The sequence below is a fragment of the Catharus ustulatus genome, chromosome 22 (genome assembly GCF_009819885.2).
Source record: "Catharus ustulatus isolate bCatUst1 chromosome 22, bCatUst1.pri.v2, whole genome shotgun sequence".
Lineage (NCBI taxonomy): Eukaryota > Metazoa > Chordata > Aves > Passeriformes > Turdidae > Catharus > Catharus ustulatus.
The window spans coordinates 7396248-7422001 of record NC_046242.1 but is presented as its reverse complement, the minus strand read 5'-3'; the positions used below and the strand labels follow the sequence as shown (position 1 = coordinate 7422001).

The 25754-nt window shown below is 42.7% G+C and overlaps 1 protein-coding gene across 2 annotated transcripts; it reads left to right on the top strand.

Annotated features, from left to right (window-relative positions):
* Positions 1-53: 53 nt before the first annotated feature.
* UBE2G1 (ubiquitin conjugating enzyme E2 G1) lies at positions 54-25263 on the top strand. Of its 2 annotated transcripts, none has more exons than XM_033078218.1 (6): positions 54-347; positions 14675-14777; positions 17411-17508; positions 18592-18770; positions 21869-21992; positions 24070-25263. In XM_033078218.1, the coding sequence occupies exons 1-5, from the start codon at positions 302-304 to the stop codon at positions 21953-21955; spliced, it is 513 nt and encodes a 170-aa protein (XP_032934109.1). In that variant the 5' UTR covers positions 54-301; the 3' UTR covers positions 21956-21992; positions 24070-25263. The 2 variants fall into 2 exon arrangements, with proteins under 2 accessions (XP_032934109.1, XP_032934110.1); XM_033078219.2 differs by lacking the exon at positions 24070-25263 and adding an exon at positions 23914-24063.
* Positions 25264-25754: the final 491 nt, after the last annotated feature.

Here is a 25754-nt window from a genome sequence, read left to right as displayed (position 1 = left end):
GGAAGGGCCGGCGGCCGGCCCGGCTGCGCCTGCGCGGCCCCGAGTGCGGTGAAATTCCTGGCGGGGGGAGCGGGAGGTGGCGGCGCTGAGGGCTCGGAGCAGGAGGCGGAGGGCGGCTCGGAGCCACGGCCGCGCTGCCCTGCCCGGGACCCTGCGTGCTGTGGCGGCCGGCGCCGAGCCAGACCCACGGCGGGCGCGGAGCGGACGGGCTGAGGGACGCTCGCCGCCACCTCTCGCAGCGCCAGGAGCCGCGCCGTGCCCGCCGCCGCTGGGACTCCCTCCCCGGGCAGAGCGGGGGAGAATGACGGAGCTCCAGTCCGCCTTGCTACTGCGGAGACAACTAGCAGGTATCTGGGCCGGCGGCGAAGGAAGGAAGGGAGGGCGGCGGGTGATCCGCCGCGGGGGAGCAGCGGCCGGGCGGCCTCGGAGGGGCCGCGGCCCGTAACGGGGGAAGGAAGGGGCGCCGGCTCGGGGAGGGGGCGGGCGTGCGTGTGTGTGTGAGGGGGAAGGGGAGATTACGGCCCCCCCTCGCCGTGCTGTGCCCAGCCGGGAGCCGAGGGAACTAGGCCGAGCGGGGGAGGGGGAGCCCGACCGGCGATTGCTGCCAGGGGAGCCGGGGGAGGGGAGCGGGACCGGCACGGTGTGGGAGCGTCCCCTCGGCTGCCCCCGTCCCGCCGGAGGAGCGCGGGGTGCCCCCGGCCGCGCTCGTCGGGCCCCCGGTAGCAAGCTTGGAGGACTCCCCGTCCCCTTCCCTTGCGGTCCCGTCTCCCTGGGGCGGGGGGAAAAGCGAGCCGGAGCTCGTCCCGCAGCGCGGGGGATTCGTGCGGGCTGATGTTTGGGGGTGTTTCTGAGGCGCCGGAAAGAAGGGGAGGAAGGAGGATTGTTCCCCCACCCCCGGAATGAGGCACTCCGGGCCCAGGCTGACTCCACGCACTCGCACCCCTTCCCGCGGGGACCTGCGCTGCCCTCGTCCCGCCTCCCCTCGCCGGCTCCCCCTCACCTCCCGTGCCCGGGAGGGGGAGGCCGCTGGCCCCTTTGTTGTCAGGAGAAGCGGCGGGGGCTCCGCAGGCACCGGCAGGGGGGGGAGATGACCGGGCAGCACTGCTGCGGGCGGGGGAGCGGGTGGGACTGCTGCGGGGGGACCCGCGGGGAGGGGCGGGGGGGTCCGCCGGGGGCGAGAGGGCGGGACGGGCGCGGGGGAGGAGGAGTTGGGGAGCGGGCTGGGGGACGGACACGGCCTGTGTGCTGCGGCCGGGCCGGCGGCCGAGGGGAGCGGGGTGTCAGACGGGCTCGGTGTCGCCGCGCCCCCTCCCTTTGTCCCCGGGCGGGCGGCCGAGCTGGCCCGGCCCGGCCCCGCCGAGGGGCCCCGCATGCGCGGAGCCGCACAATGCGGCTCCATGTGTGCGCTGCCACACTTAAAGGGAAACGAGCCGGCAGCGCTCCCTTCCTCCCTCCCCCACTTGCACATGTTCGCCGCATCCTCTGCCTGCTGGGCCGGGATACGGCGATCCACTCGAGGAGGCACACGGGTCTGCAGGGTACCTAGGAAGAATCGGCTCGCCTTTTTCGTCCCTTACGTAAAAATTGCTTCGTAGCCACTTCAGGAATTGTGTGCCAGGTGTACCTAAACTCGGGCGATTCCAGCGCTGGCTGGAGTTGGCCGAGTAGCCATACAAAGGGACGGGGTCACTGGGTGGCACGGGAATTCCCGGAGGAGGATTTTGGCCCCAGACTTCAGTTAATGTCGTTGGAAGCCTAAGGGTGGAAAGCAGCATTGTTCGCAGTAAGGAGATGAGGTTGCATAACCGGGTATAGCGAACAGGATGGTGTGTTTGTGCCTCTCCAGCACTGTTTGCTGGGTTTGGTTGATGATCACTTTGAGAAACTTCAGTATCGTTAACTACTAGCACGGAATGTTTTACCCCTTTAAGGTGAAGCTCTTAAAAAAAAAAATAAAATCTCATACTGTGGCTAAAAATCGCATACTGTGGCCTTAGTCCTGAACATCAGCATGCACCTGTTAATGCCCTGGTAACTGCTGAAGTTATTAGTGACACTCAGTGAGGTGTCTGCACTTCCAGATAAGCTAATAACGCCTCGCAATGGGCTTACTGCAGGAGCTCCATACTGCTTGTGACGTGAAGCTTCTCTCTCCTACATGCGATCCCTTAAGGGAAACAACAGTGTAGAATAAATAGTTCCTTTCTAACTTGATTTTAAAAAAACATTTGGTAACCTAAAATGCTTCAGCTATCTGGAATTTCTCTTTTAATCTACTAATTGTACTCCACAAAATAAAGTTGGACATTTCGTTGAAGTCTCTTGATATTAAGTATTCAGCTTCTGTGGTGTATTTTTTTTCTTGTAAGGTCTTAAGACCTTGTGTAAGCAGACTGGTTGGATATGTAAGTACGTTTGTAGACTACTAAATGTAGGATCTAGGGGTTAACTTCTGTGTAACTTTCTGCTCATTCTTATCTGAAGGCTGTGTACTGGTGAGCTTTTCTAGTTATTACTGATTCAACTGCAGCCATTTTCTTGCAATATGCAGATATTGTGGGGGTTTTGTGTTTTAAGTAATATCAATACCTTTGGTATTCTTTACATGTACTAAAAGAAACTGAAACTGTATTAAAAGTTACTTTGAGTGTGCATGTGAGTATGGTGAGCATTGAAGAAGTCTTGAACTCTTCAAAAGTCTTATGTGGAATAACTGACCTGAGAAAGTTATCACATGTGGAAGAAACTATTTTCTGTGTGACATCTGAACTGAGCTGGCACTGGACTGACACTGGTTTTTCTGGTGTCAGGCTGCTTGAAGTCATAGTGCAGAGGCTGAGCTTCATGATCTTCCTTCCCTACTGGTGACTGTCTTCCAAATCTCACCTGCTCCAATGTGTCCCTTTGTTAATACCCACACTGTTTCTTCTGCCTCAAACCAAAAGTCACACTCTGGTGGTATTTGCCCTGGTGGGACTGATATTCAGTCTCTCTGCTCCATGCTGTTTTTCCCTCTATCAGGTGTGGTGAATCATGGGGTTGTACCTGGTGGTTGGGTTTTGGATATGAGTTAGCTGACCTAAGCTAGTTTAAATTGCATTAGGTCACTCGTGCTTCATTAATGACGAGATCTGAAGTTGGAGCAAGACATCCAGAAAGGGAGGTTGAAGTGAGGATCTGAAACCTGTACAGTGGTGGAGCACTTGAGGAATATAATAAAAATTCTTTAATGATGAGGCTTTGGATATGTCTTTTCAATCCCCAGAAGAAAAAAACAATGGCAAGAGGAGGGAGGAATGTTAAACAGTACTTCTCAGAGTGGCTACCTGTTTGGTCCCCCTTGTGCTTTGGTTCTTAATTATGGGGAAAGAAGGTGTCTGGCACAGAGCACTTTAATGAGCTGTTTTAATTCCTGAGTACTTTGTCAATGTATAGGTCAGCTGATGAGGCTGCTGGTTGTCAGTGAGATGTAAAACAACGGGTCTTAAACAGCAACAGAGCAAAACTTAACAACATAACCTGAAGTTGCTCCAATGAGAGTATGAAGGCAGATTTTTTTTTTTTTTTTTAAAGCAAGCTGGCTTGTAACTTGAGCAGGGAGCTGGTACCACAGCACCATGTACAACATGCTTGTGTGCTTCAGTGGCATGTTCTGGATGCTGATAATGCTCAGAGAGAAGGGACATTCAATGACAGTCACAAAATATAACTTCAAGTTACATGTGGGTTATTTTTTAATCTCCTAAATTGTGTATGGCTTCGCAGTGCCTTTGCTAGGGAAATACTGAGCTGGATCCCTAGGGACTAAGCATAGCAGCTGTTTCTATATTGACATGTGCTCACCCCCATTTAGGTACCAGAACAATTCGAGGTAATAAGAATTTTGGGTAGTTTTTGTGGTTTTGGGGTTTTTTTAAGTCTTATGGAAGTGATGAATTGGGATCTCTTAATAGCAAAGCCATTTAAAAAGGGTAGCCTAGCTGGAGGATCAAATATCTATGGATATCTGTAAAATGAAATGCTGTTTCCTCTCAAATCAACTTGTAAGCTGTAGCAGCTTCTGGAAATATCTTAGAATTCCAACATATTTATTGTTACTTTGTTTTTTTTGAGGAGAGGGGCACTTTGTGGGTTGATAACAATGTGAAATAAATGCCATGACTTGTCCATTTCTTCCAGGCAGAGTTCAGGAAGAATTAAAAGAGAAAAAAAAGTTCAGGGGAACTTAAAAAAAAGTCTATGACAAGTATGTAGATTGGTGTAGCACTGGGTTAGCAGAGTTCACCCCTCAGGGGAGCTGGTGAAGGATAAACTGTTCTTTTTACAGCCCCAAAACTTTATGTTCTTTAAAAAGAGATGCAGACAACAGGGTGTAAAGCTTCTATTCCTTTCCAGTCTCCAGAGCTGTCAAGCCCAAAGGTTTTACAGACTGAGGTATGTCTCTGAATACTTTTATTTCATCTTTCTGCCAAATTCTTGCTGACACAGGGACTTCAGAGTAGGCAGACTTGTCTAGTTCAACCAGCAAAATCACATAGGGAGGACGCAGTTAAATCAGTAGCACACAGTGGAACGAGAAGTGCGAGTCCTCTTTAACATAAACATGGAGCTTTGGAAATGGGAATAACCATGCCTTTGTTGGCTCAAGTTGAGCTGGGTTGTAAATAATCTCCAACTTAGGATACAGAAAAAGCCACAGTAATGCTTTTCTTAAACAGAGAAACATGGCATTCTTTCACTTTAAAGTGTATACCGCTTCTATTTCAAAGCAGAAATGTCTAATTAAAAACTAACAAGTTGGAAAATTGTATTAAATACTTAATGTGACAGTTGAACAGTTTTTACTTTCTTCTGTGGAAGCATCTTGCTGTGCAATGTTGAGCTAGTTGAATTTTTGGCAATTAGGACTTTTTAAAAAAAACTATTTGAGTAGTGAATGGAGAGGGAATAGCAGAGTGAAGATCATTCTGTACATCAAAGCTGAGATTCTTATTTCTGTGGTGGCTGGTGTATAAGAAACCTTTGTTTACAGTTGAGCTCTGCCTTACAGTAAGTTTGTCTGAGATAGTCATTTGAGTGGCACTGATGTGAAGTATTAATTTGGTACTAAATTACCTGTTACCTCAGTTGTGAAGGTCTGTTCATATGGACAGTAATATTCTAAACAATTAGGACTCCAAGGTTCTGCACATGTAAGACTTAGCATTTTTAAGTGGTCCTGAAATTATAAACATTCCTGCATATTATTTTTTCTAGAAGACTCATGTTTTTAGATAACCATCTGTTTTTTAGTCTGATGCTTTTTGGGGTACTTAGGTACAGTGTGTGTGTAGCAGTCACCTGAAACCCCTGTTACAACAGATGAGATAATCCTGCTTCTTGTGAGGTTGTGCTGACAGAATTATCAGAGTTCTGTTTCTCAAGCTGATTTTATAGACAATATTATTGCTAAAACACAGGCCCTGCTCAGCTCCAGTCACTACAACAGCATGAGCAGCCTAATTTCTGTTGCACTGTAAATAACATCATAAATGTGACTAATGGCAAACTTTGCCTGCTACGTGTTAGTTTTCCACATGCTTCTCTTGCAGAAATAATCTGAACTTTGTGTCTTCAAAGAAAAGAATATTTATAACAGAAGCCACCAGCAAAATTTCAGGAGTGCTGGGCAGTTTTGGAAAGTGAGGTTTAGCTAAACAACAGAATGGAAGGGCTTGATGACTCAACCACTTGCTCAAACAGGATGAAGAAATAACCTGCCTCGTCAAGGAGTCACTGCCTTGGCTCTGCCTAGGTCAGCTTACTAATCTTTCAGGGAAAAACCAAACTTAACATGAACTCTGAGTTCTTTCCTTCTCTGCTCCCCAAACAAGGCATTGTAAGTTACACCAAAGGCAGTAGAGTGATTTATTCCTGTTTTGTTTGAGAATAGTGGAATGGGAGAACATTACTGGAGATCCTCTGAAGTAAGGAACTAAATTAATACCATTTGAGAAAATATTTTCATCAGAATTTATGCTTTGTTGGTAAGAGCTTCATTTGGACATGTTAAATCAAGCAAAGCCAACTAAAGTGTCTTAACTTGTGTCATTGATACTGATTCCCACTTCAGTATTGTAGTTATTTGCTGCAAACTAATAAGGGTTTCTTGATTTGCTCTCTCTCTCTACATATATATATATATATATATATATGAGTAACTGATAGGGATAAATCAGGTAGAGTGAATGGTCTTCAGATGAAACCCTGTAAATACCTGATTCTGACCTGACTTTTCTGTACATGATTGAGATTTCTGTTTAATGCAAGACAGACTTGGAACAATACATGCATATTCAATTAATATAGGATTACTTGGTACCTTCTGTGGTTGGTACAAGTTGGTATTTAGTTCCCCAAAGCCCTATGTTAAACAGTTTGAAAATAAGTGACCTTTGTAGATAAAACTTGTTTGCCTCAAGTAGGCATTCTGCTAAATTTTCTTCCTGTACTGTGTTTAATCAACCTCTGTTTTGATGTAAAATACAACAGTTTGTTCCCAGCATATAGAGGTAGGGTTCTAATGAAGTGGAACTGATCTGAAAGGTGGCTGCTGTTCTGAAAGTAAGAACTAACCAAATACTAAAATTATTGTGCAGGCTTGGGTGCCTGGAAAAAGGAGAGCAGGTGGTTTGTGTGAGGTGGGGGCATGTGACTCCTGAAACTCCCCTGTCCACTTTCTGTTCCAGTGCATGAGAACAGAATCAGGGCAGCACTTCACACACAGGCCTTTGCTCTCACCAAGCTGTATCTGCTCTGTGCTGCACTTTTCAGTGGTGTGTGCAGATCTGTCAGTGTCTGGTCTTGATGAGATCTTTCACTTACAGTCTCTAGCAGGCTTGAGCTTTAGGCCACCCTGCAAGTGTAAATGTTCATACTTGCTTTTCGTTGCTGCTCTCAAGTCTAAGGCATATCAGCTGGAGCAGAGATCAGATATCCAGACCTTGTAAGAACACTAAGTATAGCAGTCTAATTGAAATGGGGTTCCACAAAAATAACTGCTCTCCTGGACAGAAATGTTAGCAGTTTTCTGTATGGGTTTAGAATAATGATAAAGACTTTTTGCTGGAAACCCTCTGTAAAAGTTTTCCCTTACAATCTCTGTGTGTGGATTGTTAAAGGAAATGTATTTCTGTGCTGTCATCATACACCTCATAGGTCAAGCTGGCTGTTTTTTTAGCCGGCTGGCATTTGGTGCTGATCTAGAAGATGGTCCTGTCAGGAGTCATTTAAAGAAATGTCTTAAAACAATTCTAAATAACAATGTGACTCAAGTTAGGATACACAAACCTGTTATTCATATTACAAGCAGGAGAGAAAACAAGCTGGAAAATTGTCCTTGACTTGCACAACAACTTGGATGTTAACATCTCCCTGTGGCACAGGCATGCCATAGAGACTTTTCAGTGGGTTTCTAATGCTGTTCTGTTTTTGTCTATGAGCCATACACATCCTAGAACCCTTGGCTCTATGCAGCAGTGCTGTTCCATGATTAATGTGTATGTTACTGCTCAGAAGACACTTGGATGGAATTTTTTTTCTTAGCTTTAGTCTGTTGGTAATTAGCTTTTAAGAAGTTAATCAACTTCTGTCCATGGTAAACTCAGCTACATTAATGGCACCTAGGATGACACCTGTCTTGCCAAATTCCAGCAGTTGTGTGCTGTAGGCATCTGAAACTGGTAGTGTCCTTTGTAGGTGAGAGAAATAAGTGTGTGTAGAGTGTGATTCATCTGACCTGTTTTTGACACCTGCTTCGGCATGACATAATTATGGTGTCTCAGAAACTACTTACCCTGATAAGATCTCTTGAATGCTGCTGAGGATGACCATCTCAAATGCAGGCACATGCAGATAGCCACTGAATCCTTGTCTAACTCTTAAGATGGAAATAGGCATCAGACATGGAGGACAAAGTGGAGGTGGCATTTCTGTTACACTGTGTGACAGGTCAGTGTGGCTCTGTGCTGCAGTTGACTCTATGGGCAAAGCACTGAATATTCCCTGGTGACATAATTGCTTCCTTTTACATGTGGGTTTCCCTATTAGGGTTCTTCCAATTCTTTTTATTATCCTTGCTTTTCCCTGCCTCATAATGCTTCCCCTCAAAATTCAGAACTTACTGAGAATGGTTTTGTTGTGATCTTTTAATAGACCTTATTCAATCTCCATTTTAACCTGGGTAGTGTAACTGCTGGATTCTGGTCTGATGGGATACACAGCATGCTTCTAGCAGTCTGGTCAAAGAAGACTGTTCAGGAAACATTTTATCTTGCTTTCTAGGAAAATTACATGACTGATGGTAATTTGAATGTATATTCTGGATTTACTGCTGAGAACCTCAATTCTGGTAGCATAACTTTCAAAACAATGCTATGACATTCAAAAGTTTTCATCAGATGAGTATCTTTTGTATTTCCAGTGATTTGGACAGGAAAGTAATTTGAACACCACATTTCTTTTGAAAGAAAGGAATTGTGGGCTTAGTAGGCACAATGTGGTCCACAGTAACTTAAATTACTGAGTTTAGATATTTGCAAATAGCTAAATCCATTTTCCAAATGGATTGGGGGGGGGGGGAAGCAGACCTTCCTTCTGTGGCATGGGATGTTGGAAAAGGACTGGTTTGAGTGTGGTACACAGAAGGGTCCATGTATGAAGAAGAGTGCTGCAGAAAGGAAATGCCTCAGAATAATTCTGAATGTTCTTGCCTGTCTCCAGGACTCGGGTGAGATGGTGCCTGGGAACAGACGGTGGGCTGGGTAAACTGGGTTGCCAGGTTAGATCACTTGCTGGGTGTCTGTGCTCTAGTTGAGACTAAGAGCTGGTTTTGAGGGAGAGAAATCTCAAGGAGCATTGACAGTGTCTACTGATGTCTACTGATGTCCACAGAGTTTAAGGGATTATGGGGATCTCCATGAGAGCTGTGGCAGTACCAAAGACTGCAAGCTCCTGTAAGACTCAGTTTGCCACTAAATAACTAACCTGAACTTCCAATTGTCTGTCTCCAGGTATGCCATGACTCCTGTGACTGTGGAGCTACGGAATATACAGAATCAAACTCAATTTTTAGCTTAATTCTAGAATAATGTGATATCTTACTCATGAAATAACTCTAATCTCTATTTACTCAATTTTCTCTGGTACCTTAATCCTCATACCTGTAGTGGCAGTTTTAGGAACTTTGGGTTAGTGCTACTTTCCACTTGTTTGCAAAGCTGAACTGTGGTCATGGCTAGGAATTTGACTGGAAATAAAACCAAAAATCAAACAAGAAACCTGCAACCTTGTCTGTCCTTTCAGAATCTCCTTCACTGTGCAAATCTAAGGAAGACTTCACAGGTATAGCTGAGGCCATGGCAAGTGAAGCAGTACACAAAGGTGCTCTGAGATGCAGCTTGCCTGTTAATGCTAATTGTGCAATCCTTCTTACAAATCTTCTGAGCTCAGAATTTGATTTGTAGGAGTCTGAAATGCTGCCCTTATTCAGAAGGAGTGATGTGTGGAGCACTGGACATTAACTGCCAGGCTAAAGTCAAACCTAAAGCTTCTATTGAAATGGTTGGTGGAGTCTCTGCTTAAGACAGGTTTGTCTTTACTACTTTAGTCTCCCTTCAAAATAATTTCAGTGTCCTTCAGAGACTTAATCTGTTCTGTTGTAAGTGTTGTCTGTCACTCCCACAGTGGCTATCAGGAGTGTGTGCATATTTTGTGCTACGTTTTGTCTGAACTTCTTGGATGAGCTTGTGGAGCAAGACAGAACATGATGAAAGCAGATTAAATGGAGAGCTTGGGGAATACATTTCCACATAGAGATCATGTTACTTTATCATAATCTCAGCCCTACCTCTCTAAAATCTGAGATGTACAGCTTGGTCTACGAGCAACAAAGTGTTGGAAATCATAACTGACCTCAGTGAAGTAACAGGACCACATGGAATCACAGTGTGGGGTGCAGAGAAGAGTCTAGAATGAGGGTTTTCAGTGTGAGCAGTTGTTAGAAGCTTCTGGACTGGTGCTGAGCCTCACAAAAAGCAAGGAAACCAATGCAAGTCTAAGGTGCAGCAGATGGAAGGTGCTGATATGACCTGCTTGCTCTAAGAGCTGTGTAAGCCAGCTAGGTGGTTTATCCAGGAGCCTTAGCCAGGACTTGGGCTCCCTTGTCTGTTTTTCTGTTGTTTTTCTATCCACTGGCTGCAAAAAACTCAAACACTCTAACTTACTAAAGAGGCTGCTGTTAAAAAAATATAGGAACTCATACTTTTGAAAGCTTTGTACTGTAATGTAGCTTAAAATACTCAAAGAGTTCATATGCAGTGGCTGGCTGGGTGAGACATCAGGCTGAAAAGTTTGGATGCCATACATAGCTGTTCCATGGAGCTATGGGGCTCGTTCTGCTTAGTCATTTTTGTTGATGCTGTTTTGCTCTGGGATTGGTGAAGTCTCTTGGCTTATATAAAGGCAGTTTCAGTGAGTGTGGGAACATCAGTAGCTTGATGTAAACTAAACACTGAAACTGGAAGTGCAGCCCATGGTACTGTGTTGGCTCAAGTTTAAGGCAGTGGTAATTTAGTTCTGCTTTAATAAGAGCTAAAGGGACAGACAGTGTGTTGTGTGGCAGATCATGTGGAAAGGGAGCCATGGGGCTTTAAAATCTGTTCTGAATTTAAACAACTCTGTTGGATTACGGGCCTTCAGTCTTCCTCACCTCCCAAATCAGGTATTGGATTTAATCCCAGGTTCAGGACTGGGATTAAAGGAATTGAATGTCTAATTTATAAGCAGACACTGGATTCTGTTCCAAGTATGTTGCTCCTTGGCAGCTGTCCAGGTGTGTGCTGCTTTGGCTGTCAGCTGCTGCTTGGTCTGCAAAGGGCTCTACCTGAAACTGCTTCTAGACTGAGTGGAAGAATGTTTTGGATTTTTTTTCTTTTGCTGGGTAAAAAATGCTTATTATATTAAATAACCAGAAATGCAAAGAAATATTGTCAGAAATGCTAAACCACAGACTGTAATATATAGTAGTAGTAAGTAAATGACATCTAGTTAGGCATGGACATGATGGAAATATGTTAATGTACTCATGTATGTTTAAAAAGTACAGCATATATTTAGCTGAACAAGAAATCCCAAAGCTGTTGGAAAAATAATGTGGAAGGATCCAACTCCTTTCATAGGTGTGTCTGGCTTCTCTGCTTTTCCAGGACTTCCAGGGCAGTTCTTCAGGCAGGGCTTTGTAGAGGACCTGCACTGAGAGCTTGTTCCCCTGTCCCTGCCTGGGGAACTGAATCCTCTGCTTTATCCACGTTTTTGTAGGGACGCTGGAGTTCAGGCTGCAAGCAGTTAATTGCTGTGGTGGGTGGGACTGGCAGGCGCAGGGAGCAGGTGTCCCCTGCCCCGGGTGCACTCGGTGTCACTCGGTGTCACTCGGTCGCTGGGCAGTGACACCGGCCTGGCAGCAGCCCTGTGTCACCGAGCCGTGTGTGTGCGTGTTCCTTTCGTGCCCTGCCTGCACCGCTATTCCTTTGGGGTTTTGGTGCATGGATTTCACCACTGTGTGAGGCTCAGCTAGTGCAGAGAGAGGCAGGAGACAGGTGGTACCGCTGGTGAACTTTCCTGATACACAGCACTGACTATATCCAGGGAATAAAAACAAAGCCAAACAAACCTTGGGCCTCGGCGTTTGCAGGTTGTAACGAGTAGCAGCTATTGGCTATCCATGGTAAAGCAGCCAAGGATGATGCTTTTCATGTCTCAGTGCAGAACTTTCCTGAGACTTCCTTTTTTGTCTGCCTGCCAGCCATGTTGTTTAGTTTAACATAAATAATCAGGATGGAAGAGCTCAATTTTAAATTGCCGTTGGTAATTCTGCATACCTCTTGTGGAGAAGGTGTATGAGCTTCTATTCATTGTTTTTCCTCAGAGTATTTCTGCAATCAGCAGCTGTTTGAGATGTGCTTCAATACTGCTGTCATGGTAGGAAAATAACCTTTTCACAAGCTGAGACTGATGCCACCTCCTGTAAAAGAAATAATGTGCTCATCAGCTTGATAGGCAACATCCACTAAGCAAACTGCTTTAACTGAAGATTTTTGGTAATGGTTGTCCCTTTCATACAGTTTACAGATGTTCTACATTAAAGAAGTTGGCATCCAGGAATCTTACTCCTTCTCAAGTTCTCTTGCAATATAGTGCTACATGGTCCTTGGTGTGAGTTGGAGTGTAAGAGCTGTCTTTATTTGGGAATAAATACATGAAAAATGTTTTGAACAACTGAGGGATAAAGTTATTTGAGGCTGAGACAGATGTAGAAAGAAGTTGAAATAGCACATATTAAGAAATAGAGAAAAAATGTGTATATTGGCTTTGGAAATAATGTAGAGAGAAATATTCTGAATTTTTTATCTTAAGTTCTGTCAGTCTTTAAAGTCTTATCAGTGAGCAGTGATAACTTGCAAACAACAAAGAAGCTAAATGTGAGCAGTTTCAGTTACAGCAGTTCACACAGAACTCGGGCACAAATCCTTTTGTCTCTGTGGAAATGCAGAAATGATGGGACTTGTGTTTCACAGGCTTAAATTCAAATTTGAAAGTCTTAGGTGAGATAGTGAAACCTAGTATTTGCATTCTGACTTCTTCACTATGGTGGGTGTTCTGTATTGCAATGCTAATAATATCTGAAAGGATGATGTAAATGTCCTGAGAGATGGCTTTTTTCACAAGCAATAGGCAATTTTTAAAAATGAAATCCTACTTGGAAAAGCAGGTTATATTCAGCTACTGATGTGGTGGAACTTTTAATATACCATGCTGAAGAAATGTTTTTGTTAAGGAGGTAGTAAGGGACTGGTGAAGCTTTCTTTAGTGTGAGATGCTCACCTAGGCTACCTGCCCTTTCAGCTAAGATTAAATAGTTACTCAAATAGTTACTGAGCTCTGCAGCTGTTTTCACAAAGTTTTATAGATACCAGAGTCTGAAAACTGATTTGCTTAGAGGAGGCATGGCCATGCTGTAGCTTTTGGGTTTGAGGTTTGTGTCTTGATTATAGAGCCTGTGATGTTCCCTTTTCTTTCAGGCATTGTCTGGAAAAAACATGGTTGGGCTCAGTACCCAAATCTTTGTCTTGCACCTTGGGATGGCTCACCTCACCTCCTGATTACACCCTTCTGAGCAGCTCCTAGGAAAACCCCTTTGTGTGTTCCTTGGGATTTTAGAATTGAGTCATCTTTGTGGAGAAGTTTGACTGAATTAGTAATGACCAAAGTTGATGTTCCTGCTGTTTCCCTCTTTAGAACCTTGGTCCTTCACATGAACTGAGCACTTTGTTTTCCCAGTGTGGGCTTAGACTCTGTGGAGGGCTTGAATTGGTTCTTCTTGCCTTTTTCAGCCACACTTCAAATGCTTCAGAACTTAACTGGCCACTAGTGGTTACAAGCTTATGGGTAAATCAGTTTGGACTTAATGGCAGCTTTTTTCCCAGAAAGGTATAAGGTTCCCACTTGGTTCCTCTGCATGTAGCTGAGGGCTTTATAAGGCCCTCTGAACTTAAGTCTTAGAGCTTTTAGGTTTACAAATCAGGAATATGTAGACAAACTGTGCTGTGGAACAGAATAATGGGACTGCAGAGTCTGACAGGTTATAAAATCAGCATGGTTGTGTTTTTTGTTTTTTGGTTTTTTTTTCCCCACAATAACTACCATTCTTAATTTAATCTGGAAATTACTGACCAGTTGAAGGAATTAAATTCTTTCCCCCTTCCTGTATGCTAAGTACCCAAGATCTACCAGGACTTTGTATGTACTTTTGGAAATGTTGGATGAAGAATTCAAATTTGGCATAAATACAGCATTTAGTGTAATTTCTGACCTGAGGCTGTCAGTTACTAGATGTTCTCACCTTCCTACCCCCACCACTGGACTGTAGGCAAAACTCATTAGAAGTGTTTGACTCCAGATCTTACAGGTTTTTTTTCTGGAGCAGGCTGAAAACAGAACTCCAGTGGAGTCTAGACCTTGTGTGTAGCTATTTCCAGAGAAGCCTCTATCTGGCAGTAACTTTATGAAGTAACCTATAACATAATTCATACAGCACTTAAAATGTTCTATTGCTTATCACTGATGGAAAAAACTGAAGCAAAAGGAAGAAATAAAATACCTGAACAGCATAGCAGCTTATCTTCTATGTTCTCTTGTACTAGTTCAAAATATAATAAATCATTGTCTCCAGAATTCACTGGCATAGGTCTCAAATGCTTTCAGAGTCTGAAAAAAAATTTTAAAGAAATAGAATGTTACTTTTATTTTAAAACATAGTATGACTTTGGTCTTCTGTTAACATTTTCTAGAGTTAAAGACAGACTTTAGTTTTTGCTGGCTCCTTGGGGTTCTTGTAAAGCTTTTTTATTGTTAGAAAGTCTGTTTCCTGGCCCTTCTGCTCATGTTGCACTCGGGGAGTTTTGGGGTCAGGCATGGTCCCAGCTCTGGCAGAAATGTTTGTGGTGGGGGGCTGAGTGACTCACATAAGTCCATGCACCAAATGTCATGGGGTTTTGGTCGTGTATGGACACAGGAGCAAAACCAGCAAATGTGTATTATAGACACCTAAAGTTACTCTTAAATTCTTTTTCCTACACAGAGCTCAACAAAAATCCAGTGGAAGGCTTTTCAGCGGGCTTAATAGATGACAATGATCTTTATCGATGGGAAGTCCTTATTATTGGTCCTCCAGATACACTATAGTAAGTACTGATACTTATACAGAAAATTAATTGAACTCTTTACTAGTTCTAGTTTGCTCCTACTGAGTAGAAGCTAACCAAAACCTTTGTGCTAAATTAGGTAATGTTCTTTTGTTGCTAGCAGAATACGTGTAAATAGCTGGATTTGCTATGTAAAAGTTCTAAACTGCTTTGCTCCCTTGGGAAAAGGCAACACTGATCTCTTTGTACTTGTATGGAAAAGAAAGAGAATAGGTACACTTAGAGGCAGTTTCTGTTTTCTTTCACATGTAAGTAAGGCAGATAAAATCCATTATTTGCTGTTGCTGCTGGGAGGCTGTAGTTCAGCTGATAGTGCTGCGTTAAACCATTACAACTTCCTGCTTGTGATGGCAGGAAGGTATGCAATTCAAGTGGGATGTAGTTGGAGGAAACCACAGCAGTCCATAGAATTAGCTTCAGACCTCAGTTTGAGATGGGAGAACTTCCAAGTGTGGCCTGGAGTACTTTGGGGATGATCATCTACTCCAGTTTCTGGGAGAAGGTTCTGTGCCCAGGAGAGGTCAGTTACTCCTGAAGATGAACTCTGTTCTCTTCATTAAGCTGTTGCAGTGCTAAACTCCTGATACAAAAAGCCCAGTGACATTTACTTGAGGTCAGTTTTGGTTGCAGCATAAAGTTCTGTCTGTCCATCAGTGGACTTGGAATAAGTATTTAAACCCAGTAATCAAATTGCTTGGCTTTTCCTCAGGCTCACTGCACTGTGGTTCTCATGTCTTGCATGAGATGGTTTCTCCAACTTCTGTTGACCTTTCCTGAACAGTCTTGTGGTTCTTTTATATTCTCATGGCTCTTATAAATACTGCCAATAAAGAAAAGCTGGTTCTAATGAATTGTCGTCTTAGGTGTTAAAAGTTGCAATAGTGGTTTTTTGACTCCACTGGTCCTGAGCTCTTTGGGGTTTTTTTAGGTAAAAAAAAAACTTTCCAGTCCCTGTTTGGTGTTTTTCAGAGTAGTATTGCACTGAATCCTTCTTCCTTGGGCTGTTTGATAGGATAGTTGTATATAATAGTTTACCTTAAATTTTCAGTCTCATTCCTGGTCCCACTTCATTTATTCTGAGTTTACTTGAAAAGACTTTAGACTTGGTGTGTTACTCTACTGACAGAAACCCTTTCATCAGGAATAGTGCTCAAAAATGGCATTAATCTCCCTTAATTGACTGCTGTATTTCATTAACTGATATCAAATGTATATCCACTTTAAAACCTGTATTTATATGCAGTTGATATGGGGCAACCAGGGGTGCCTACACCTTCAGGATCTGCTCCTTTAAAAAGGGAAAGAAGGACTTTTTCAGTTTGAAAGAAAGGGTTTGACTGGTTTGGGGCTATCACAAATGCAATCTAGCTCTCCTTTGTCTTGACATCATGGGTGTTAAAACAGTGTTTCTGGAATTCTTACCTCTCCTGGGATGAAGGATTCTTTGGACACTGCCTGCCTTTTCTAAAACTTGTGGAAAATAAATGCTATGGGTTCAAATCCCCTCAGCTACTTCCAAGAGCCAAGTTACTTAAAGACAGTGCTTTTTGGGGTTGTTTCTTGGTTTGTTTCTTTTTTTTTTTTTTTTTTTTTTGAGGCACCTGCTGGAACTGCACCCCTTTGGTTAGTGGTGGTAAAACATGTTGTTTTTCTCACTAGCCAGTGCACTTTAGACACTCTTACTCCTTTAAAAATACAGGAAAAATTGCACTGAACAGTTCTCTGTTCACCAATTCTTTTGTTTGTGGGGCTGCTGAGGAGTAGCTTGTCACACTGTGCATCTCATGCCAACTTCTTTTGGAGGTTTATGTTGCACTTTTTGTTCTGCCTTTGCAATTCCAAATTTTGTTAGAGCCTTCAGTTAGAAGAAATGACAGTAGCAGGACAAATGTTATATTATTGACATTAGCCAAGTATTCCATCCATAAACCTTTCCATCTAATACAGGCCTTGCCATTTTTCAAAAGGGACTATTCCTGGCCTCCACATAAAACCTGAATGTCTCTTGTTTATTATTGTTTTCCAGTTGAGTGGGTAACTAATGCAGAACACCTCACTGTCATGCCTGAGTCACTTTAGCTTAGTGTTGGAAAGGTGGCATTGGAAGTCTTTTCACATTTAATGCTCCAGACACAGCCAGAGCTTTCTGCAGTTTTTCCCTGGGGCTCGCTGCTGGAGACTGAGATCACAAAATTAGGACTGAGGTCTCTATCAGAAGAAAATGGGTGTCTGCTGAGCTGGATTTGAGAAAGGCAGTTATTGGCAATACCTTTTTTTTCCTGTTAATAAAAGTACTGTGAGAAAAAAATGTAAGTTGTGATTCCAGATGGTAAATTCCTTGGCACTTTTTTGGTATTTTTTTTTCCCCCACCCCCATGGTTTTTCCCCTCTGGAACATCATCCTAGTTCTAAAAAAGATCATGCTGGGGAACTGGCAGTATCTTGTGAAAGGATCTTCTCAATGTAGAAACTCTTTACATTGCATATGGAAGTGTTGATACTGTTAATTACCAACGTGATGTTGTGTGAGGTATAAACTTAGAACATCAGTAAGTTCCGATCTTCAGCTTAAGCTTACAAGAAACTCTACTAAGATATTTTTGATTCCCCAGTGAAGGTGGTGTTTTCAAGGCTCATCTTACTTTTCCAAAAGACTACCCACTGAGGCCGCCAAAAATGAAATTCATCACAGAAATCTGGCATCCGAATGGTAAGAAATGTCAAAGTTTCAATTTCTTTTTACAGTTCAGAACTAAAATGCAGTGAAGACAAATAGATATATTTCTGTTAGCATTAGAAATATGAAACTCTGCTTTTACTTTGCCATCTTCACTTAATAGAGAAGTAATAACAATGGCAGAGTATGAAAATACTTTAAGAGTATTTTATGCTCTCAGAGCAGCACTACTCTGAGCATAAAATACTCTCAAAGTATTTTCAGAAGCTATTCAGAGTAGGTTCTTGCATTCTTGGTAATTGTTCAGGGATTTTTTTTTCTTAACTTCTTTTTCCTAAGGGCAAAATTCTAGTCTGAGGAGAAACTTGACTTCTATAGCTGCCTTTTGTTATACCTTCAAATATTTCATCTTGCTGTTACTGACTTGACAGTTCAGTATAGAAGGCCCAAGGTTGTCCTCATCTAGTGAAGCAAAGAAAATTTTTTAGTCCCTCTAAAGGAGACTTCTAACATCTCATTTGCCTACTTGTGGAGATTGGATGGGAAGGTAAAATAAAATGGAAGATGGTTTTACTGGGAAAGAGAAATGTTCTTCAGCTTCAGAAACTGTAGATGTTGAAAGGTGGGAGGAGACAGTGCTCCCATCAAAAGGACAGGGAATATTTTAATGCTGTGTCAGTTCAGCTCTGGAAATATCAGAGTACTTGTCAGGCACTTTCTAATTCCAGCAGTTTAAATCATATTTCAGTATGTTCCAGTAATATCCAGCTGATGCTGTTGCTGTGGAAAGAAGTCACTCTCGAGTTTGCTGAACTTAACAGAAAAAGCTGTAGTGGAAGCCTGTCTAAATAAAGTCTGGAGAGTTGCAGCATGATGTTAGACTGAGTCCTTCCCCATGTGCCCTCCCTGTCAGGAGTCCAGGCACATTCAGATTTCCAGCAAGCCCTGTTTATTTCAGTTTAACTTCTCCAATAGTTAATTACTTTCCTTCTTTATAAAGTGTCCTCACTAACATGTTTCAGACTAGCTGGAATGAAGACGAGCAGTTCCATGAGTGTCCTGAAGAAATGCCAGCATGTTGTTCATGACTGAAATATGCCTTGTTCTATTTTGTAGTTGACAAGAACGGTGATGTCTGCATTTCAATTCTTCATGAGCCTGGAGAAGACAAATATGGCTATGAAAAACCTGAGGAACGCTGGCTTCCCATTCACACAGTGGAAACCATCATGATTAGTGTTATTTCTATGCTGGCAGATCCCAATGGTGATTCTCCTGCTAATGTTGATGCAGCGGTAAGACTTGGTCTGCCAATTGTCTTCAATGCAGAAACCTTGCAATGGAGTTCTGTTTCTAGTTTAGCAAACAGTAACTTTGGGAAGAACCTTTTCTGTCACAGGCTGAGGCTACCATTGTGTTGGGAAAAGCAGTGATGTCAGATGGAGCTACTAATTAGCCTTGGGAAGTTTTTTCCACTTCTCTAGAACAGTCCCATGGATTAGAGCAGTAGTTTTGACTGTGTAGGTCTGTGCTCTGAGAAGATACTCAAAGGCTTTACTGGGCATCTGACCTTCAGCTCAACAGGGAGGGCTGTCCCAGACTAGACTGACTGGCTCAGGAGTGAGGAAAAATGGTCTGATTTACAGAGACCAGGGTGAATCTGCAGGTGTGAGGTGCAGCAGTTTGGTGCAGCAGTGTTCTGGAGCATGGCTGTGCTGTGTGTGTGCACAAACACAGCTATCAGCTCTCCAGAAGAGCTGTGTTAGAGCAGAATAGAACAGTGAGGCTGAGAAGTGTTTGTGGTGGGGAGAGAAAAGAAGTCTCACATCTGGAAGGGTATAGGAGGACAGACTTCAGGCCCTGCTGATCTGACACAACACTGACATACTCTTGAATTGCAGTTCAGCAGTGAGTGTTGTCTTCTCACAAAAGAGAAGTTACAGCCTTTTTAACTGTGAGAGTGAGGAAGGAGGAGATGGGAATTGTGAGATGCAGAGTTTTGTAAAGAAATGTGAACCTGCTCTGTCAGCCAAGCTATAGCTTCCCAAAGTGGGTGGGAGCTCAGTAGTTTCCTGGAGCCTTTGATCTGCTATGCTGTGAGTATTTTCAAAGGTGGTTGAGCTCTGCTGAAAAATCATGATGGGAACAGATGTGTGGAACAAATTTAATGGGAAGATGACAACAGAAAACAAAAAGTTGTAGTGAGCAACTTCCTCATTTTAACCTTTTTGTGTGGTGTTACTGGTGGAAACAGACACCCAGGAAATATGGACATTTCCTGCTGAGGGCCCTGGGAGGAGCAAGTTATTAATGAAATGCTTAAAGTGCAGTTAGAATTCTCACTTCACATGTTGAATGTAGCTGGTTTAACCCTGGAGAAAGCACATGCTTTTAGCTGTGCTTGTCACCTTCCTGACATCAGACTTTTTGTATTGTGCCCCATTTTGACAACTACTTCAGGAGTGTTTTTTTTATTTTTCTTTTTTCCTTAGGAGAGTTAGACAGAAAATGAGTTTATTTTAGGGCAGAGGCCAAAAATGAAAGCAGTTTTTTCTAGCCCAGCATGGAAGAACAAAAAAAATCCAAATTTGACTGTGCAGATAGTAGTGAGGCATTACTTTGGGTGTTAGAAACTATTTTTCTGGCTGCAGCATTACATGTTTCAAGGAACTATTACAGTGCTGCCTGAGCAGTTGGCTTCTGCTGGATTGTAGATCTCTTCACATTAGCAAAAAACATACTTATCAGGTTAATGAAGAATCAGCAGCTCCTGTATTTACTACAGCAATAAAATTTGGGAGTTACTATAAGAGACTTTGCTGTCATTAGTTTCTGTTTTAAGTGAGCCTAGTGAATAAGGCGTTATAGGCAGTTCACAGGGTTATGAGAGCAGGTTTTCCTGCTTTCAGGAAAAATGAACTCTGCATGTATTGTCTCTTGGAGTGGGAGAAAAATGAGGGTCAGGAACCTGAGTAGATATTTTGAAAAGCAAATAGAACAGTTCATGACCTGAAATTACACTTTTGGAGGTTCAGCTGTCAAATTGGAACCTTTGCTTGCTATTCAATTCTGAACAATTGATAGAACTGCAAATATTAAATGTAGAAACGAAAACTCAGTGAAACTCTGAAGCTCAGAGGGCACAAATTCAATGCTTTTCTTGGCCCTAAGCCATCTTGTGTAAGCTGTCCTGTGTCCCAGTCCAAGGATCCAAATGTTTGCTGCATGAATTGCTGAAGAACAAACTAATTAGTAGCCTTATTTGTGCTTTCATAGGAAGGTTGAGACATGCTGGGCTCTCCAATGTGCTGATGGTGTCAGTGAGCTTGGAGGTGATGCCATTTGTCACTCAGATGTACTACAGCCTTCACCCCAAGTGGGGTGAAAAGGTGTTTTGTGCTAGATTGTTTCACCTGAGGCAATGTGGGGGGTTTTAACCCCTTCCCTCCCCCCTGCAGTAAGAATATATTGCTTGTATCAGAAACTAAGAACTGTAGAACTTCATGAAATAAGGGGTTCTTTATGTTTTCCCCACCACTTCTGACTGGAAGGCAGTACCCAGCATATCAATCTTAACCACACCTGATGCTCCTGTGCTTTCATTGTGAGCCTGGCACAAAGGAAACCTGGCTGCACTTTCTCATGTAGGTTTTTGTGATACCTTGGTGTGTGCATCTTTGGGTTCAGACTTCCCTCTTAGCTATCTTCCTGCTCATCTTTATCTTGGCTCTTCATCTCTGCAGTTCTGAAATCAGATCCCTTTCACAGAGACCAGCCAGCCCTTAGGTGAGCTGAATATTCTCCTAAGGTCTTTCTCACAGAGCCAGTATCTTACAGCCATATCTGACTAGGAGGTGTTTGCTTTTAAAGGACACTGCTGAGCCTCTTCTGCATACTGTGACTTCTGTATTTCTGTCCTGGAGTGTCCTGGCTGGATTGAAACAGTCTTAAAATAAATCTCAGAGTAACTGCTGGTTCCACAGTACCTGTGTACCTTTTGCACCACTGCAGTTAAAAACACTATCTCTAACACATAACAGCTTGTGGCCTACAGGTTGAGTTTGCTGCTGCTTTGCAGGCTGAAGCAAATAGATTTTAGCACAGACAATGTGAAATACTGGTAAGCCACCAGGTTAGTCTTGGAGTGTGCCTAAAATCCAAGGGGAAAATCACATCCTTGCTGTCTTGTGAGCAGCTGGCACAGAAACCCAGAGCAAACTTTGAAAAGTTCTGAATATCACAGGTTTTCAGTGAGTAGCTCAATGATTGTAAGCAAATTTAGGTGTTGACTAGATGGCTAATGTCTGAAAACATAAACACCAAGAGTCTTCCTAGAGCTTGTACAACTCCTTGTTGTAGGACTGACATCTGAAAGCTGTCTATTCAATTACAGAAAGAATGGAGAGAAGACAGAAATGGAGAATTTAAAAGAAAAGTTGCCCGCTGTGTAAGAAAAAGCCAAGAAACTGCTTTTGAGTGACACTTATTCAGCAGCTAGTAGCTTCACTTTTTTCAGGGTAAGTATCCTTCTCAAGACAAGTCAGTTACCTGAGTTGAGGATTTCCTGCTTAAGTGTTGCTGAACTATTTTTCTCCCCCTCAAAAGCAAAAAGAAACCCCCAAACTGTTCTTCTCAGCTGCATGATCTCAGTGGAGCTCTTTGGCTGTATGCAGTACTAAGGACAAAAAGAATTTAAGTGCACTTGACAGCCCATTCTGCCAAAATTGGGGAACTTCTCTTGTATTCTTGTGGTTTTTGCTGTTCAGAAGTTGAACTTCTCTATCAGAATTCATCCCACTTTATTAATTGTGCTTAGAGGTTACTGGAGCTGTAACAGAAGGGGGTGATAATTCCTTGATACTCATTATTGTGAAGAGCACTTACTAGAATCTTAAAAGCATCTTGAAAGTCTTGTTATCTCAGGACTTGCTGATTATCTTGCAGATGTTGGTGGCATGTTGCACATAGGAGTTAAATGAGACTTCAGTGAGTTTGTCAGGAACCACTGAGAAGGGTTTATTTCAGGTATCTGTGGGAGTTTTAACTAACAAAAAGTCTCCTGGCACAGCAGAAAGCATCAAACTGAGATAGTACCTGTCAATAATATCAAGAAAGGTGGTGTTCTCTTCAGCAGCCCAAAAAACATCTTTAGTGAGGAAAGCTTGGGAATGGCTTCACAAAAACAGCTGTGTTCTGCTTGGAAACTGAACTGTGGCTTATCTGAGAGCTTGGACAAGTTTTGACCTGAGAGTGGCTGATGTGATATTTGCATTTTTTGTCACCCTGTTAAAGAGCTTCTGACTCAAGATACATATTCTAATTTGCACAATTCCATCTCAGTTTTAATGGGACTTTTTTTTTTTTAATAACCTCTTGTAGAAAGCTCTGTATTAAAGCATGGCCCTTAAATCTCTGGCCTTTGGTCACTTTATCTTGGGTATGCCAAGGAAAAACTTCCTCCATGAGCTGATAATTTCCCACTCTTGATTTTCAAAGCAAAACAGAACTTCATGTTGAAGCTGTCTTAATGGTTGGTTTGGCAAATAAACTGCTCTGACCCATTTGGCTGGCAGACCCCAAATCCATATTTACTGGTACATAATTGACAGGGACAGAAATATGGCACTGTGTGTAGTTCAGAGGGGTTGTACTGACTGAACCAGAGCAGCTCACTACATTCTTCTGCTGGGTAGTTTTTTTAATCACAGTTGTACAGGAGAGAGTTCCTTTCTTACCCTTTTGTAAACACTGGGAGGGGGTTGGGGGAAGGCTCCATCTGTGACAAATTTGTTCTGCAGTCCCTCTGCAGAAATGCTTTGATTGGAAGGAACTTTCTCCAATACGGATAATGAAAAATGCTTAATATTGATCAAAAGACTAAGAAAAGGAACAGAAATTCTTGTACAACTGCCTATGACTGGAGTGCAAGAATTGCTAATGCAGCTGACTTTTTTTTTCCTGTCTTGGAGAAAGGGAGTAACTGTGAGTAACACTCCAGAGTATCCTTAACTAACCTCAGCTCTGTTGCCATGTTGAACTTAGCTATAGTGAAACAATGCTCTTGACAAATATTTTAAGTAATTGGCTGTGTTGCTTTTTTGGAAGGCAAAAGCTTTTCTAAGTCTGGTGACTCCTCCCAAGTGAGCCATGGGCAGGGAATTGGATGAGAAGGGGCCAGAGCTGGTTTCAAACCAGCCCAGTGTGACTGGGGGCTGTGGTGTCAGTGCTTGCTAAGCACTGCTGTGCCATTTGTACCTACCACTCACAGTAAGTAATGCACAGACTTTTCAGTGATAAATCTGCAGTGTTTAGCCCTGTGTGTGAATAATCAAAGCTTTACACACTGCACTCAACAAGCAACACGAGTTTCAGGAGCCAGGAAGTCTGGTAATTGAGCTTGGATACACAGTGTGCTGAACTAACTCCAGTCTTTCTCAGGTGATGAGTTTGGATTTATCCATCTTCTGCTCAGAGGTATGTGAAGCTCTTGAACAAGTAATAGTTACCTTCTTGAGCTTGAAAAACTAATTAACATCTTGAAAATAATTGAGGGTGAGGAGGGGTTTCATTTTAATACCTGTGATTTCTTTGCAGGTCTCCAATTGAGAAACATGGCACTGTTTTTTTTCCTGCACTCTACCCACCTATTGCTGGACTTCTGTTGTTACAAGTTGGCAAACACTGGCTGGAACTGGGCTGCAATAAAACATGCCAGTTATCAATGCTGACAAGAGCCTAACAAGTGCCAACACAAGATGATTACGCATTTTGAAATCTAATGAACTGCTTTAACCTTCAGGAAGAATTGTAAAGATGTGTACATAGCACAACATGATCCGGATAATATATATACTGTTCATGTACATCCACAAATACACATTGTACCAAATAATGCTGTCTGTAGTTAGGGATAGAATTGTGTAAATTCTAAAGATTTTAGCAGGTTTTTTTCTCTCCCTATTCATTGTTTCCTGAGTTAAAAAACAAAAACAAACAGCAAGTTGTGAAGCATGTCAAAACCAATTAGGATACTAAGTTGGTTTTTTTGGTTTTGTTTTTTTTCCCCTCCCATTTTAATTTTCCTTTGACCCACCGAGGCTTAATTAAAATTTCTTGCTTATTAAAGTTTAGTATCTCTTTTTTTTTTTTTGGTTTTTGGAAATGTGGTCCCTTTTATTTCCTCCATCAGAACTCAAAATTTTCCTAATTAAACCCTGAAAGGATTTGCTATCAATTACTTGTGTCTTCTTTTATGACCTTTGTAGTCTCAAAGGTGCTTTTTTTCTTCACACCCCTTTTTAAAACCCAATTATTCATCCTTCTTCAATTTGGTATAGCAATAAAACTGGCCATGGAGCACCCTTGAGCAGCCTGATGGAATTTTAACTTCCAAGGACTTGAGTGCTTTCACTTGGAAGTTTGGTTGACTAAGTTAGTCCAGGATAAGAATGAGCTGCTTTTTATGGGTGAAATTTTTGGTTTGCCTTTTTCATTGCCTGTTTGTGGGGTGGGGTGTGTGTGGGGAAGGCTTGTTTTTTCTCAAGGTTGAGTTCAAGCATGCACATCTGTAGGCTTTCAAATGACTAACTTCTGGGTTTGGTATCAAAAATAGTTTCCCTCCTTTACTCTCTCCTGTGGCCCTTTCATCTGCTTTGCCTTCTACTTCAGAGTTTTCCTCACCTAATGTACAAAGAAAATGGCGATGTATATTTTCATGTAATTTGATTTTTGGAATTCTGTCACCTTCTGTAGTGAGTTCTTCCAAAATATAATTTTTTCCAATAATAATGTGTCAAACTGGCTGTCTTGAGTATTGCAGGAGGAAGGGTACCTGTAGCTGGAGCACAACTTACCTGAACATCATCAACACCACAGCACTAGCAAACACTTGAGGAACTGGACATGCTGTGCTTCATCTTGAATAAAGAAAGAGCAAACAAAACACAGCTTTATCCCTGTTGTAACCATCTTTGGCCCTCTAGTGAGCAAATACTAATCTTGGAGTGTCTGTTCACAGGAGTTTTTGAGCCTTTGACCAAAGAAACTTTACAGAAGAACTTGGAACTATTCTTTTCTTACCACAGCATATTATAACTCACTAATAAATCAAGAGTTCCAGTGTCAAAGAGTCAGCTTTTAAGAAGCTTTCAGTCCTAAGTTGCTGGCTGGACTTCATTTTATATTGCTATGGAACATGCATATGCTGGCAGGCACATCTTGCAGGTTTGGTGAGGGGGGCTGGGGTGGAAGGAGGTGACAATTGTTAGAGGCAAGGCCAC